The sequence below is a fragment of the Mizuhopecten yessoensis genome, unplaced genomic scaffold (assembly GCF_002113885.1).
Source record: "Mizuhopecten yessoensis strain PY_sf001 unplaced genomic scaffold, ASM211388v2 scaffold11085, whole genome shotgun sequence".
NCBI lineage: Eukaryota > Metazoa > Mollusca > Bivalvia > Pectinida > Pectinidae > Mizuhopecten > Mizuhopecten yessoensis.
Genome location: NW_018408872.1, coordinates 274,347 through 289,658, shown reverse-complemented (window position 1 = coordinate 289,658; position 15,312 = coordinate 274,347). Strand labels below are relative to the sequence as shown.

Sequence of the window (15,312 nt, the reverse complement as noted above, 5' to 3'; positions counted from 1 at the left end):
CGGACGCAGGGTGATTTGAATGGCCCACCATCAGATAATGGTGGGATAAAAATACTTCTATAGAAAACTTTAAACGAAAAAAGAAATTTACAAATACATAGAATGTAAAGACATATGATAAGGTCGTACATGTTGCTAAAAAAGTCTATAAAAACAAACGTACTAATGTTGATAGCTCCAGCTGCCTTATCACCTAGCAACAACCCCTCCCCCCCATTTAGCGGTAGCATGGGGTCAAATTACTTGTCTGACATCCAGTCTTTTATAACTAATAAACGATAATGTAGCTTTATATATTTCTATTACACAACAATCCAACATGATTATCAATATTTACATCATAACATTTTTATTTCACAATTCTCAACTCACAGAATAAACACAGCCATATTGACCACCATGGTTTGCTTTATACAACATGAGATGATCATATTCCAAGCCTTTTCATTGGTCATTTTATTAACCAATGTACTTGTTAAGTGACTTTAAACTTATCANCCATTGACAGTACATTGACTAATTACTCTTCATTACTTTAGACCACTGTCCATTGGCAACCATTGTCTAATTACTCTTCATTACTTTAGACCACTGTCCATTGACGGTACATTGTCTAATGACTCTTCATTACTTTAGACCACTCTCCATTGGCGACCATTGTCTAATTACTCTTCATTATTTAGACCACTGTCCATTGACGGTACATTGTCTAATGACTCTTCATTACTTTAGACCACTCTCCATTGGCGACCATTGTCTAATTACTCTTCATTACTTTAAACCACTGTTCATTGACAGTAAATTGTCTAATTACTCTTCATTACTTTAGACCACTGTCCATTGGCAACCATTGTCTAATTACTCTTCATTACTTTAGACCACTGTCCATTGACGGTACATTGTCTCATTACTCTTCATTACTTTAGACCACTGTCCATTGGCGACCATTGTCTAATTACTCTTCATTACTTTAAACCACTGTTCATTGACAGTAAATTGTCTAATTACTCTTCATTACTTTAGACCACTGTCCATTGGCAACCATTGTCTAATTACTCTTCATTACTTTAGACCACTGTCCATTGACGGTACATTGTCTTATTACTCTTCATTACTTTAGACCACTGTCCATTGACAATACATTGTCTAATTACTCTTAATTACTTTAGACCACTGTCCATTGACGGTACAGTGTCTAATTACTCTTCATTACTTTTGACCACTGTCCATTGACGGTACATTGTCTAATTACTCTTCATTACTTTAGACCACTGTCCATTGATGGTACATTGTATATTCAGTAATAAAACAAAGAGTTTGCATGTTATGCTAGTTGATAACATGTATGGTAGCCTGTATTGTATACATACTGCTCAAACCCAGACCAATATATATGTTGGTTCATGCTATTGGATTCAAAATAATCTTCACCAGAAGAAAATATAAAATAACCTTTTTTCTATTACTTAATTTAACACATATTGACAGAACCTCTCATAAAGTTTTATATATTTACATGTACCAGCCAGTACATATGAATGTAATATAATGAAAAAAGAAAAACAATCACTCTCTGTCAAAGTACAGTAAAAAAAAAAGTCAAATATCTTCGATTTAGAATGACAACAAAACATTAATTCTAAGTTCTACTAAAACTTTCTACTCTCCTTCCCAAAATGTCACCGTATCCATTTATTAAAAACCTCCCCCCCCCCCCCCCCCCCTTCCCTTCCGGTACTAAAATATCCATCAAAGTTATATGAAATGTATGACATTTTACATCCCCCCATGGAATCAGTAGCATTATGACACAGCAAGGTTTTACTTCTTTTCAAACAATTTGTTTTTATATTGAAGATTATTCCAGGAAAATAATAACACATGTATAGAGTACATGTTATTTTAATTGCACATTGATATCAAAGTAATCCAATATAAGTCTATGACAACAATCTATCAATCAGATTTCTCAGCAATGATAAGGTTACACAACATACCTGTGATTTATATTGGAGTTATCGCCCTTGAAATTCCTAAGGTTCCTTACCTGCTCAGATTTACTTGAATGTTATCAATGCACGCATTCTTGAGTATAACCTTTTAATGTGTGTTTTCAATAAATTAACCACAGTGTAATCAATAAATTAATCATAATTAAATTACCATTCATGAAGACACTTAACTGATTTCTTTACATAGAACTCTTTTCCAATGGAGATACATGTGTAGGTACATGTAGCATAATCTTTAGGTAATTGAATGAAAACTGTTTTACCAAATGGAATGGGAATTGGAACAGTGCCCCATGCAACAAAGTGTCAACTTATGAAATCCTAGATATGGACTGATGACAATTCAAATTACATCTGCTGTGTTGAATTTCCATTCCAAGTTGCATTCTCATCATCATCATCATCTTCACTATTTCTAAATCGTGTGATATTTCCATCTTTATTAGCTTGTCTTTTCTGATAACTCCTGCAACATCAACATATGGTTATTTTTAATAATTCATTAATCTACACAATGTGTGAGGGACTGTGAATGTGTGTATGGAGAATAAGAAATGTCCACTCCAGATTGTGAATGTGTGTATGGAGAATAAGAAATGTCCACTCCAGATTGTGAATGTGTGTATGGAGAATAAGAAATGTCCACTTCAGATTGTGAATGTATATTGTGAGTAAAAATGTACAATGTAATCACACATAAATCTGTGTTTTATAACTAAGCTCAAGATTTGTTCAATGTCTTTTGAATTTTGTGCTAAACCTTTGTTGTTTTGTGTGACTTGCGTGTTATATCTCTGTTGTTTTGTGTGATCTACGTGCTAAATCTCTGTTGTTTTGTGTGACTTACGTTACACCTCTGTTGTTTTGTGTGACTTCCGTGTTAGATCTCTGTTGTTTTGTGTGATTTCCGTGTTATATATCTGTTGTTTTGTGTAACTTCCGTGTTAGATCTCTGTTGTTTTGTGTAACTTACATTGTACGTGCTAGACCTTGTGTTTTGTGTGACCTGCATGCTAGAAGTCAAGTTTTGTGTGACCTACTAGTTAGACCTCTGTTGTTTGTGTGACTTACGTGTTAAACCTCTGTTGTTTTGTGTGACTTACGTGCTAGATGATGTGTTTTGTGTTATCGATGTGTTAGATCTCTGTTGTTTTGTGTGACCTACTAGTTAGACCTCTGTTGTTTTGTGTGACTTCCGTGTTAGATCTCTGTTGTTTTGTGTGACCTTTGTGCTAGAAGATGTGTTTTGTGTGACCGATGTGATAGAAGATGTGTTTTGTGTGACTTCCGTGTTAGATCTCTGTTGTTTTGTGTGACCTATGTGCTAGAAGATGTGTTTTGTGTGACCGATGTGCTAGAAGATGTGTTTTGTGTGACTTACGTGTTACATATCTGTTGTTTTGTGTGACCTACATGTTAGACCTTTCCTGTTTTATGTAACTTACGAGCCAGGCCTCTGTTGTTGAGGTTCTGCCCTCTGCTGTCGTGTTGATCCCTGACCTGCAGGTGGTGTTGACTCTGACCCTCCGAATATAAGTGAATATATAAAGTTCCAGATCATCAGAAAAGGAGCTAACAGCATGGACACAATGCCTCCCTCGCTTACTGCTCCCCCTCCTCCTCCGTATGGGGCTGATGAACGTGACTTATGCTAAAAACAAAACTTTTGTTTTAGAATTTTATTTATTTCAATTTCAGTACATTTGGGAATAACTGACAAAATCTGTTTAAAGACCATCAGTGGCAGATTCATCACATCCACTTCTACATAACAAAAAAATGTTTTAGTCATTTATAATTTTATGTATTTTCTCTACTTCTTGGTCAAGTTCTAACATACAGAATTGCTATACATTGTTGCAGTAATTGGGCTCTGATGTTATCCTGAAGACATTTTACACGACAATTGTATATTACTGTTTTAAAAACACATTGTGTCTGACTTTTGATTCCTCTGCCTTGATTTGTTTTATCAGGCATTTCTTTGATAAAACTACTTTGGAGTGATTGAATAACACCTTTAATGGATTCTAACTTTACATCAATTCTATGTTAAGTATGACACGTTTGCTAGGCCCTCAATAACCTTTACAGTTTACATGTACCTGACAGAACTGATACTTCCAATTTTCTTATTTTTATTTGAATGACACATAACCAAAGTACAAATAGTAAATCCCTCAGCAAAGAGGAAAGTGCAAGATGTCCCACATCATACTTTAGTACTAATATTAATACCCAGCCTCCTCTGCCCCGGCCGGGTATTAAATTGATCCCATGCCTTGTAATGGAGCAAGCCCGGTGTGAATCACACCGGGTCAATTTTAGAAATAATTGACAGCACATGTACATTGGTCCGCATCCATAAATAGGGTTGTAACATGAACTATTTCTGTTGATATCCTGCACAACTAGAAGTTAAACTCTGCCTCAAATGTTGTTAAATTATCAAGTTAACGTAGCAAGCTCAATTGAAATCTGAATTGAACGCCATGTTGGAAAGTTCACCTCTTCAGATATAGGTCAGATGTCCAAATATGGGTGTCATGATCATGACCCAATATGGAAATCGTAGTAAACATGGCGGCATCAGTAGTAATGCTATATTTGGCCATGCAGGCCATATATAGAAAGGATATTGAGATAACATCACGCATGATCTGTCATGGCGGCCGTTGCTATTTATTCCCAAAAGACGGACTTGGTTAATTTCGTAAAAGATTTTTTGCATGGGAAAGGATTCGTTTTTTCAACAATAATGCAATATTTGTATAACATTATACTCATATCAGGCGTGAATTGTATGCAATCTTGCAGATTAGCACTTTTGATTTTGCTCCATTAGTTAGCATAGGTCCGCTTCGTAGCTCTGACGACGCAACATATAAAAACAATGTCTCGTCGTCAGAAAGCCACGCTATCGCAGCTAATCATACTTGTGAAGGTATTAAAACATAATCCTACACAAATATTTCTGTTTTTTTAAAGCTCTGCATCATTAAAAAAAATACCTTGACATTATTATGACAACATTATCAAATTTGGTCCATGGAAGCAGCTGTGTGTCTTAAATCTATCTGTATTTTTATATTTTATTTCTTTTAACATTAGTATTTGAGATAGATATAAGGCTCTCCTTGCAACCACTTTAACCCTGGACTTCAGATTGTTATATCATTGCTCTAACCGATTGAGCTACCTGGTCAACGGAAGTGGCTTGGCCAAACTGTGCTACAATGATGTCCAAGCGGAAGTTAAGGGGAGGTTACTGTATAAAGGAAACCCCACACTGCAGTGGTACAGGGATCCCTAATTAGCATTTTACATACCCCCAAAACAGCTACTTACATTGACAGCGATAATAACTGCTGTAGGTGCTAGGCCAAGGGACATTAGCGTTTCAGTTCGGTCCTCGTCTGTGAATGACCTTTTAGGAAAGGTTGTGGATAGGGACATCTGGTGTCCGGTTGTCTATGTGTAAACATAAATTATAATCATTTTAATAATCACATGTAATGTCATAAGTATTCCTGTTGAATATGTATATATAAGGATGTTTATTAACACAATAAACAGGTGATAATATCTCAACTTGTTGTTTATATACTGTTTATGATAAAACAAAAACATTTTTACATGGGTCCATTAGGTAGCTGTTGTAAAGCCAGTACTAAATATATGTATTTTTGTGTACTCAAATTTTACAAAATTACATGTACCAATTTTAAAAGACTGGAGCATGAACAAACAGGCACACCAAAAATAATATCTAGAAATTCCAATGAACACAACATAATTTAGTGCAATATAGCGAATGTGAAAAGCAGTAAAAATAAGATTACTGCTAAAACATACATGTACATTTACAGAATTCAGTCCAAGCNTCAATTTTAGAATTAATTGACAGCACATGTACATTGGTCCGCATCCATAAATAGGGTTGTAACAGGAACTATTTCTGTTGAAATCCTGCACAACTAGAAGTTAAACTCTGACTAAAATGTTGTTAAATTATCAAGTCAACGTAGCAAGCTCAATTGAAATCTGAATTGAACGCCATGTTGGAAAGTTCACCTCTTCAGATATAGGTCAGACGTCCAAATATGGGTGTCATGATCATGACCCAATATGGAAATCGTAGGTAAACATGGCGGCATCAGTAGTAATGCTATATTTGGCCATGCAGGCCATATATAGAAAGGATATTGAGATAACATCACACGTTATCTGTCATGGCGGCCGTTGCTATTTATTCCCAAAAGACGAACTTGGTTAATTTCGTAAAAGATTTTTTGCATGGGAAAGGATTCGGGTTTTTTTTAATAATAATGCAATATTTGTATAACATTATACTCATATCAGGCGTGAATTGCATGCAATCTTGCAGATTAACACTTTTGATTTTGCTCCATTAGTTGGCATAGGACCGCTTCGTAGTACTGACGACGCAACATATAAAAACAATGTCTCGTCGTCAGAAAGCCACGCTATCGCAGCTAATCATACTTGTGAAGGTATTAAAACATAATCCTACACAAATATTTCTGTTTTTTAAAGCTCTGCATCATTAAAAAAAATACCTTGACATTATTATGACAACATTATCAAATTTGGTCCATGGAAGCAGCTGTGTGTCTTAAATTTATCTGTATATTTATATTTTATTTCTTTTAACATTAGTATTTGAGATAGATATAAGGCTCTCCTTGCAACCACTTTAATCTTGGACTTCAGATTGTTATACTATTGCTCTAACCGATTGAGCTACCTGGTCAACGGAAGTGGCTTGGCCAAACTGTGCTACAATGATGTCCAAGCGGAAGTTAAGGGGAGGTTACTGTATAAAGGAAACCCCACACTGCAGTGGTACAGGGATCCCTAATTAGCATTTTACATACCCCCAAAACAGTTACTTACATTGACAGCGATAATAACTGCTGTAGGTGCTAGGCCAAGGGACATTAGCGTTTCAGCTCGGTCCTCGTCTGTGAATGACCTTTTAGGAAAGGTTGTGGATAGGGACATCTGATGTCCGGTTGTCTATGTGTAAACAAGAATTATAATTTATTTTAATAATCACATGTAATGTTGAATATGTATATATAAGGATGTTTATTAACACAATAAACAGGTGATAATATCTCAACTTATTGTTTATATACTGTTTATGATGTAACAAAAACATTTTTACATGGGTCCATTAGGTAGCTGTTGTAAAGCCAGTACTAAATATATGTATTTTTGTGTACTCAAATTTTACGAAATTACATGTACCAATTTTGAAAGACTGGAGCATGAACAAACAGGCACACCAAAAATAATATCTAGAAATTCCAATGAACACAATCATAATATAGTGCAATATAGCGAATGTGAAAAGCAGTAAAAATAAGATTACTGCTAAAACATACATGTACATTTACAGAATTCAGTCCAAGCAATTTTCCCTGCCAAACTGAACAGAAAAGATTGTCTATTTTATATCTGGAATATACATTTAATTAAGTTGAATATACATGTATCATAATTGTCACTGAAATAGTTGAAGACCCTACTAGGTCTGACACATTTAAAAGCTGCACGTTGTGCAGGGAAATGTAACAGTCCGCTCTCGTTTAAATTCTTCCTAAAGCTCTGGAGAATGAAATGTTTTCTGAGAGTAAGGATCATACAAAGGTGAACATATCTTTTTATATGATTCACAGCAGAAATGAATAAGAATAATTTTGAGGCTTACACCTAGGCTCAACTGATGAAAACATCTAATCTCCATTACTACATAACTTCATTGTTCTGCAATGGTTAATTATAACACTAAATTTCATTTTCCAGAATTTTCTTTTATATTTTAGAGCAATTATCAAAATTTGCTCTAATTTTTTTTTAGTTTCCCTTCAAGTTCAGAATTTTCAAAATATATTTTTTTATACTGACCTGTTCTTACTTTATAATAAATAGAATGTCTGTGTTACTTACAGCTGTGATGAACTGATGGACGGCTTCCAGAGTGTCTGACGAGTTGAACATATTGGAGATGGACGACCCATCGGGTAGGCGTATTTGTAACCTAGCATTCTCACTGAAACCACATCAACATCACACATTCACAATTGAGTTTACTTTGGTACATTTAGAATTCAGACTAATTTTTTTTTAACTTTTCATAACTAAGTTGCATCAATCAACACTCACAACACTTAATAAAATTGTTCTAATAAAGTTTAACCTTCACTTGTTACCTTGTCAAGCTCTAAGTAAAAAGCTAAAAACTATCCCAATTTGTATTATACCATATATAGATAACAGTAACTGTAAAATATCAATACATCAGTTGTCACTTTAGCTAATGTAGCAATTGATGCCAAGTTACCATTTTTAATGGTTCTTTACATGTTCTCTTCTGATATACATGTTGTGCTGTTAAATCCGTTTTTAACATTTTTCTGTACTAATGTTGGCATTTTAAGAGGTTTACTGTACACACAACACTATCATTGGCTATCAACGTTAACCGGTACCATCTACATCTATTTGTCCCTTTGGCCCAGAATTAAATTATTTTTAATACAGGACTCTTTTATAATATATCAGATCAGCTTTTCTTGAAAAGCTAAAAAAAAAAATAGAATGCATACTGTGTATATCAAGTCTACACCACATAACTTAGAATGTATGATTCTAGGGATAGATCCAAACCAGGTACTCTGGCTCAGATTCAGGTAACTAATTTCAGACCCAAGAAACTAACAAAACTTTTGTTTTTTGTAATAAAGGCATATATGCATCCTAAGTTAAGTATAAAATGTAATCACAACAAGCTGGGGTTGAGTTCTTTAGGACCTGAAGAAGCCTACCATTCGGATGAAAGCGATAGATCTGACTAATAAAAACATACCTATTCCCAAGCTTGTTGCAACTGAATTTTATAGTTATTTTTTTCCCATACACAGTATGCATACTAGTTTTTTTACTGATTCACACATACTTACTTGGCTAAGTTATATGTATACAGGAATCACATTTATTAATGCTATCCACAATCAAGAGATGTTTTAGTGTCATTTGAAACATGGACTAAAGACACTGACCTTCGCCTGGCATTATCCATAGCTGCTGCCTCTTGTTTAGCTTGAAGCTTGGCTTTCTTCTTCTCTTCAGCATCTATATCCTGCTCGTCTTTCTTTCTCTTGTACATCTGAGCCTTCTCTTCTCTACATGTCAACAGAGTCACAAAAATTGTTAGCTATTCCCATTGATTAGAAAATCTTCAATTAATAGTAAAGTTTTCCCATTTATAGTATCATTATGGTATCTAAAGATTTAAGAATTGAAAAACATCTTTTATATGATGGTATGAAACAGACTGACAGACTGTAACTGAGCTCTTTTAGTTCCTGATCAAATCACACCCTACTGTATCTACATATAAGGAATTATCATATTGTCACCATTATTACATACAGTACCTATCTCTAGCAATTTGTTCTTTTATTTTCTCTCTCATTTTCTTATTTTCTTCTCTGTCTTTTCTTATTTCCTCCTCCAGCTCTTTTCTTTGTCTGTCTTCCTGGTACTGTTTCAGTTTATGTACATCTTTTCCCAGTTTTCGTCGTTCATCTTCTCTTAACTTGGTTTCCTGAAGAATGTTCACACAGTTATGAGAAGCCTATGGCGCGCAATGTAAATGTAGAACCAGGTAAACAAAATAATCAAGTGTACGCCATGTATTTTGAGAAATGATTAAGGTCAGTACTCAGTAGGAAGAATACCTCTACTTGAAGGTTCAGAGAGTTCAGTTCACTTTAATTTCATATTACTGAATGGGATCTTCACCCAGCCCGAGAAGGTTTCTACAAATGTCTTCAAAACAGTTTTTGATTTATGCCTTGTATATCCGTACAGGTATTTACCTTTGACTTCATATATTACATGCACATATTATATGTAGTAACTTTCAACATATCAGATGATCTACTTTCCACAAAGAAACATTCCTTGTGCACATGTGGACATATATATACACCCTATTAAGTTCATTTTACAGAACAAGGTTTCCAATGCCATACTTTCTGCATGAAAAAAATAGTTTGGAATTGTGAAAAACTGAACTTTTTATAGTTTTATAAAGTAATTTCATATATGATATATACCAACCTCTTTTTCTTTCTGTAGTTTCTCAATTCTCTTCTGTTCCATCTTTGCTTTGGCCCTACATACAGGAAAATAACAATAAGTGAGGTGATTCTTCATAATATGGATGAGTTTTGTCAACACATTATTATGTTATCTGTCCTACAATTCAGCCTTTGTTTTTTGGACACATATTTCTTCTTTCAAAGAACTGGCCATTTCACATTCAAACCACTGCAGCTAGAAATGAAGTTGAATCACCAACAATCTACATGTAAAATCATTACTTACTGATCTGTAATAATGTTACATGTATATAAATTATATAGATTTAATAATTACATTTCTACTCTGTCTTGCAGTGGTGGTTTATCTGCTGATTTGGCTGCTGCACTTGACGAACTTCCCATTGTTACAGACTCTGAGACAGCAGAAGATGATGCAGCAGGATTATGTTTACTTATCTGCTCTTGTAGTTTCTGGTTGAATCAAATACAAAAAAGTTAAACATAATACATCAGTCTTCTTTTAACAAGCACAGTATAACATATTCTTATGACAAAATTTTCAAATAGATTCATAGCCATTCAAACATAACAAACTGTGCTGATACATTGTTTTTCTTCTACTCCTGACTGGAGCTCAACTTATTTTTAAATGAAGCATCATAAAAAAATCATTTTTGGGACTCATGTACTTCTGTCAAAGTAAAATTTAACTTGAACTCATTGGAATTGATTCCAACAAAAGTAATGCTGAAGAGGCTATTTACCTGTTGTGCTGTGGTGATGTTCTGTACAAATGTATCTGCTTCAACATGGCCTCCTGTAACCTCCAACGGCACACCATTCAGTCCGATGAAGTAGGTAGAGGGTAAAAACAATATAGGGTCTAGGGTAGAGTTAAGGCAGCATAAACATACCGGGTATTTAAATCTGCTTTGATGAATGGCTGGGAAACTTAAATTTCAAAGACTTCCTTTTCCGAATGTGATCACGTCTTCCATATTTTATTTTAGTTTTCTGACCAAGGTTAATTAGTCTTGGGAAGATTTTAGATTTGTATCCTAACTAATCAGACCAGAACGTAATTAATTTATGACTGATCCTTTAATTTGTATACATGTTTATATACACATTTTTCCTAATGACAAACGTCAAATTCCATCAAGCATGCTACACTGCATGTTGAATACGTCATTCAATAGTTGGCATTTATATTAACTATGAATACCAATTGAAAGCTGTCCAATACTTGTACGTTTATATGGTATTTATAATTGCCTATCAAGGTATTCCACATAAGAGGTTAAATATGATTGAAGTAAAACCGTATCTTTGATCATCCAAAACATGTTTAAGTTCTCTCCTACAGTTATACTTTTAGTATTACCTTTCTTACATCAGTATGTTCATTGAAAGGATACAGATTTCTCCAAAGAATTTTCCTTCTTCACTGCAACAAACAAATGGTAAAATAAATATGTCATTTATAATTAAGGTGTTTGCTGCATCTTTCAGGAACTGATAAGGGTAAAATATTTATTGAAAACATATGAAAGTTGAAACATTTTTCTCTATATATACTTTTAAAGAATAAATAATCTTTAACTATTTCTTTTTAAGAAGCAACTGTAGGAAAATATGGAAAACGAAATGCTGATCTGCTAAAAAAATACTGGTTACTTATAATAAATCACCATGTTTTTGAGTAAAGCAGCTGGCTTCCATTAAGCATTTGTTTTGCTGTACTATGTGCATGTTGCTGACTTCAATCGTCTTTTTAATAAAAATAAGCATTTCGTGAAGAAAAAAAATATATTTCAATCTTGCACTCAGTTTAAAGGTGATGCAGGGTTTATGAAAGGATGCTGAGATCTAGATTTGTCAGTATTTTGTTGTTGGTGTTCATGTGTTAAAAAGTAAACAAACAAAAAATAAACTTGTACCAGTTTGTTTGGAATTACACATCAACATCACTGATGTAGACTGTGCAATGTGAATGGCCTGTTGGTGTTTGTTGTTTTGCCACTAGGAGTTGAGCCATTGGAGAATATATTTTATGAGAGACATGAGCCAAGTGTACTCACTACACAGTCAAATATCCCTCCATATAGCTTACCTGTCTCCTTGTATCTTAATGACTGTACATTTGTTGGATTTGCAAGTAGATATCACATTTTTGTCTTCCCAAACATCAGCCATCTTTTCTGTATCTTCATTTTTACCTGAAAAACAACAATTTGAAAGCTACTTGTACGGAAGATTGTTCCTTTGATATAGATGCATGTACATATAAATGTACATATTTGTTTACCTTTGCCTTGGCATTGACAATAAACACAAACCATAGGCGCTATGAATACCAAACTGTGTTATCATGATCATGAGTATGATGGAAATTGAGTCAATTCAATAGGAAAACAGTATTTTCCGATGTCACTTCTTTTATCAGGGGTCCATACATGTCCATTGATGAAAATATAATTCATATTTGTATATATGTCCCCCTTTTAGTTTAGACTGTAACCAGTTCACCAACATATTTGGGTGTTCTAGTCCTGGGTCAGTGGTTTTGTTAGTAAATTTACGGTTGTTGACATCTGGAACATAGGAATGTTCCAGTCGGCTGACAAGAAAGGTAAGTTTAAAAGTTACCATTGTAGAGTTACAGAAGTGATTACAAATTGACTGTCTTAGATTAAAATTTAAAGGATTTTCCTTGTTAGGTAACAACGTGAAGTGCAGTGATTATTCGGTAATTTCTGCCATAGGGGCTCCGAAACGGGTCACTCAACACGTAGGCTCTACTGGTAAGTCTGGTGTGTGTCTACGAATAAAGATAACTGTTTAACTAGTTTTGAACATTTAATATTTAACCCCAACAACTTTAAATGCGTTAGCAGTAGCATCTATTTTGCGATTGAGCAGCGTGGTTCCTTTTAATTTCTCACCCAATCACTCTGTCAGACAAATATGACAGCGATGACTCGTTATATTTCCCGAGTAAACTGACCTTGTACGTAAACCACAAAGAGACCGTTGTTTTGCTTGGCTGTCTGTATGGCCTGTGGTATGGAGCCAGGGAACCACTCCATTGTATCGTGTCACTCTCAGATGTTGCAACGTGAAATGAATATCATCCGATGACTGTGCTTTCGTTTCGATCCCGGAAGCTAACATGAACGACTAATAATAAAAACATTCACGGGCGGAAATAATTATGGGAAAAAAAGGGTTATGCTTATTTTGCAAGGCAAAATTCCGGAGAACAGTTTTAGTTGCCGATACCGATATCAATGAGAGACTTTCGAAAATGTGTGACCGCTTGGACCATCGTAATAGTTTTTGGAAGGTTGGCGTTTGGCGTGGTGCTCGTAATTTTATTTAAATCATTAAGGGGTTCGGAATAGCTTGAACGACACGTTATAAGGCATTATCACGGACTTAGATATAATCTAATTCTGTGGCATTATGAAGAACACAAAATATCATTTAACATCCGCAAAGCTTAAAATTAGTATCTGTTCCTGACAGAGACGTATAATAATATATAATGTATTATACGTCTCTGGTTCCTGATTACATTAATATAGTTTAAATTCGAATTTATGAGGGATAGATATTTTACTATCATAAATAACTGCCCCTAATTAATTTTAAAAACGTTTTTTTTTTCTCTCCAAAACTTATCAAGAGGGTGAATCGAATGAAACATGATTAATCAAACTCCAGGAAACTATTCAAAAGACCATGCAGACTAAACAAAAATGGTAATTTCTACAGCAACAGAGTGATAAATCTGTGGAACTCTCTAACATAGGAGGTAGTAATCTCTCCAACGCTCAACACCTTCAAGTCACGGCTCACAATCACTGGAAAACTCAACCGACAAAATTCAGGCCATCTTTTTATTAGTTACATATATATGGAAGTCTAACCAGTCAAAAGTGAACAATGTAACAAATTGACTGTTTGGCACTGACCATGCTTTTAAAAATCACATGTTTTAACCATCATATTTTAAAAGGAGAGGAATCAACAGTGGGAGCTGAATACTCCAACCCTACCAGATAAAGAAATGAACCTGTTACTGTAAATAACTATATATATAGCAACCAGAAGTCTAATTAGTACGCGTGTGTACAGCATACATTAGAAGAAAGGACCATCATACATCACCACAAGCTACTAGTTAGCTTACAACGTTGTTCACTGAGCGAAACTGAGCGAAATCGAGGAGAAATAAAGACTCAAATTTCTCTAGCACAATAAATATTGTATTATTACAAAGAAAACACTACAAAACAAAACCTTATAAAAACAAAAGTACTGACGATAATGTGTACGCGCCATTATTGTCGTCTGCTCGGAACTCGGTTGTGGTGGCTCTTGCATATTTTCTATAATGAAAATACGACCGGGAACTCGAGCGCGTGAGTGGGATAGGATATTTTAGTGCTCCGTCGTGTGATCAATATAATACAATCAGAAGTACTATGATATAGGTGAGATATTAAATATCTCAAACTGTTTCAAGTTTATAATTTGCATATCTTCACACAAATTGTCTCAAGGTGGAAGAGGAATTTTCGAATATCTTTAATTCATCTTTATTTTTGCGTTCTTTACAGCGCATCTTGTTCAAAACGTCTATTACTGTCTCTCTTATTAAAAAACATTGTTCATTTTGTTTAAAGTACAAGTTATGTTCCCTCGAATCTTGCAGTCTTTATTGTAACTATGTTAAATTGAGTTTCCGAGTCATTCATTATGGGTAAGTCTTCAAACTTTGTAGTTTTGTGTATCTTATTTGTAAGGGTTCGGGAATTCATTAATCAAGATGCATTTCATTTATATTCATGTGTATATGCCGTGGCAAGGTAATGAAAGGACGTCTGCATGCAGATGTAAGCAGATGAAATTTATTATGCTCTCGAATTTGGCAAGGGTTTTCAAACTCTGGGTGGCAGATAGAAACGTGTCAAGGTGCCATGGTGACTGTTTACATGTAAATAAACCTGTAGACGCTGTACATGTGACACAATCTTCTCCAAGGTCAAAGACAGGAACAGCAGAATTAATACTGAACGATAGCTTTTTAACTTCAATTTAGTCCAGGCTTTTTCAACATTGGTATAACAATAGGTTTCTTGCTACGCAATGACAAT

The 15,312-nt window shown here is 34.5% G+C and overlaps 1 protein-coding gene across 2 annotated transcripts; it reads right to left on the bottom strand.

Moving 5' to 3' along the window:
* Nucleotides 1-1,888: 1,888 nt before the first annotated feature.
* On the bottom strand, nt 1,889-13,334 carry LOC110465516 (UBX domain-containing protein 4-like). 2 transcript variants are annotated; one of them, XM_021521406.1, is made up of 12 exons: nt 13,158-13,334; nt 12,264-12,369; nt 11,569-11,597; nt 10,915-11,033; nt 10,485-10,621; nt 10,167-10,221; nt 9,479-9,648; nt 9,101-9,223; nt 7,989-8,091; nt 6,930-7,052; nt 3,458-3,663; nt 1,889-2,478 (listed from the first exon to the last, which is right to left on the bottom strand). In XM_021521406.1, the coding sequence occupies exons 1-12, from the start codon at nt 13,237-13,239 to the stop codon at nt 2,361-2,363; spliced, it is 1,371 nt and encodes a 456-aa protein (XP_021377081.1). In that variant the 5' UTR covers nt 13,240-13,334; the 3' UTR covers nt 1,889-2,360. The 2 variants fall into 2 exon arrangements, with proteins under 2 accessions (XP_021377081.1, XP_021377082.1); XM_021521407.1 differs by lacking the exon at nt 6,930-7,052 and adding an exon at nt 5,361-5,483.
* Nucleotides 13,335-15,312: the final 1,978 nt, after the last annotated feature.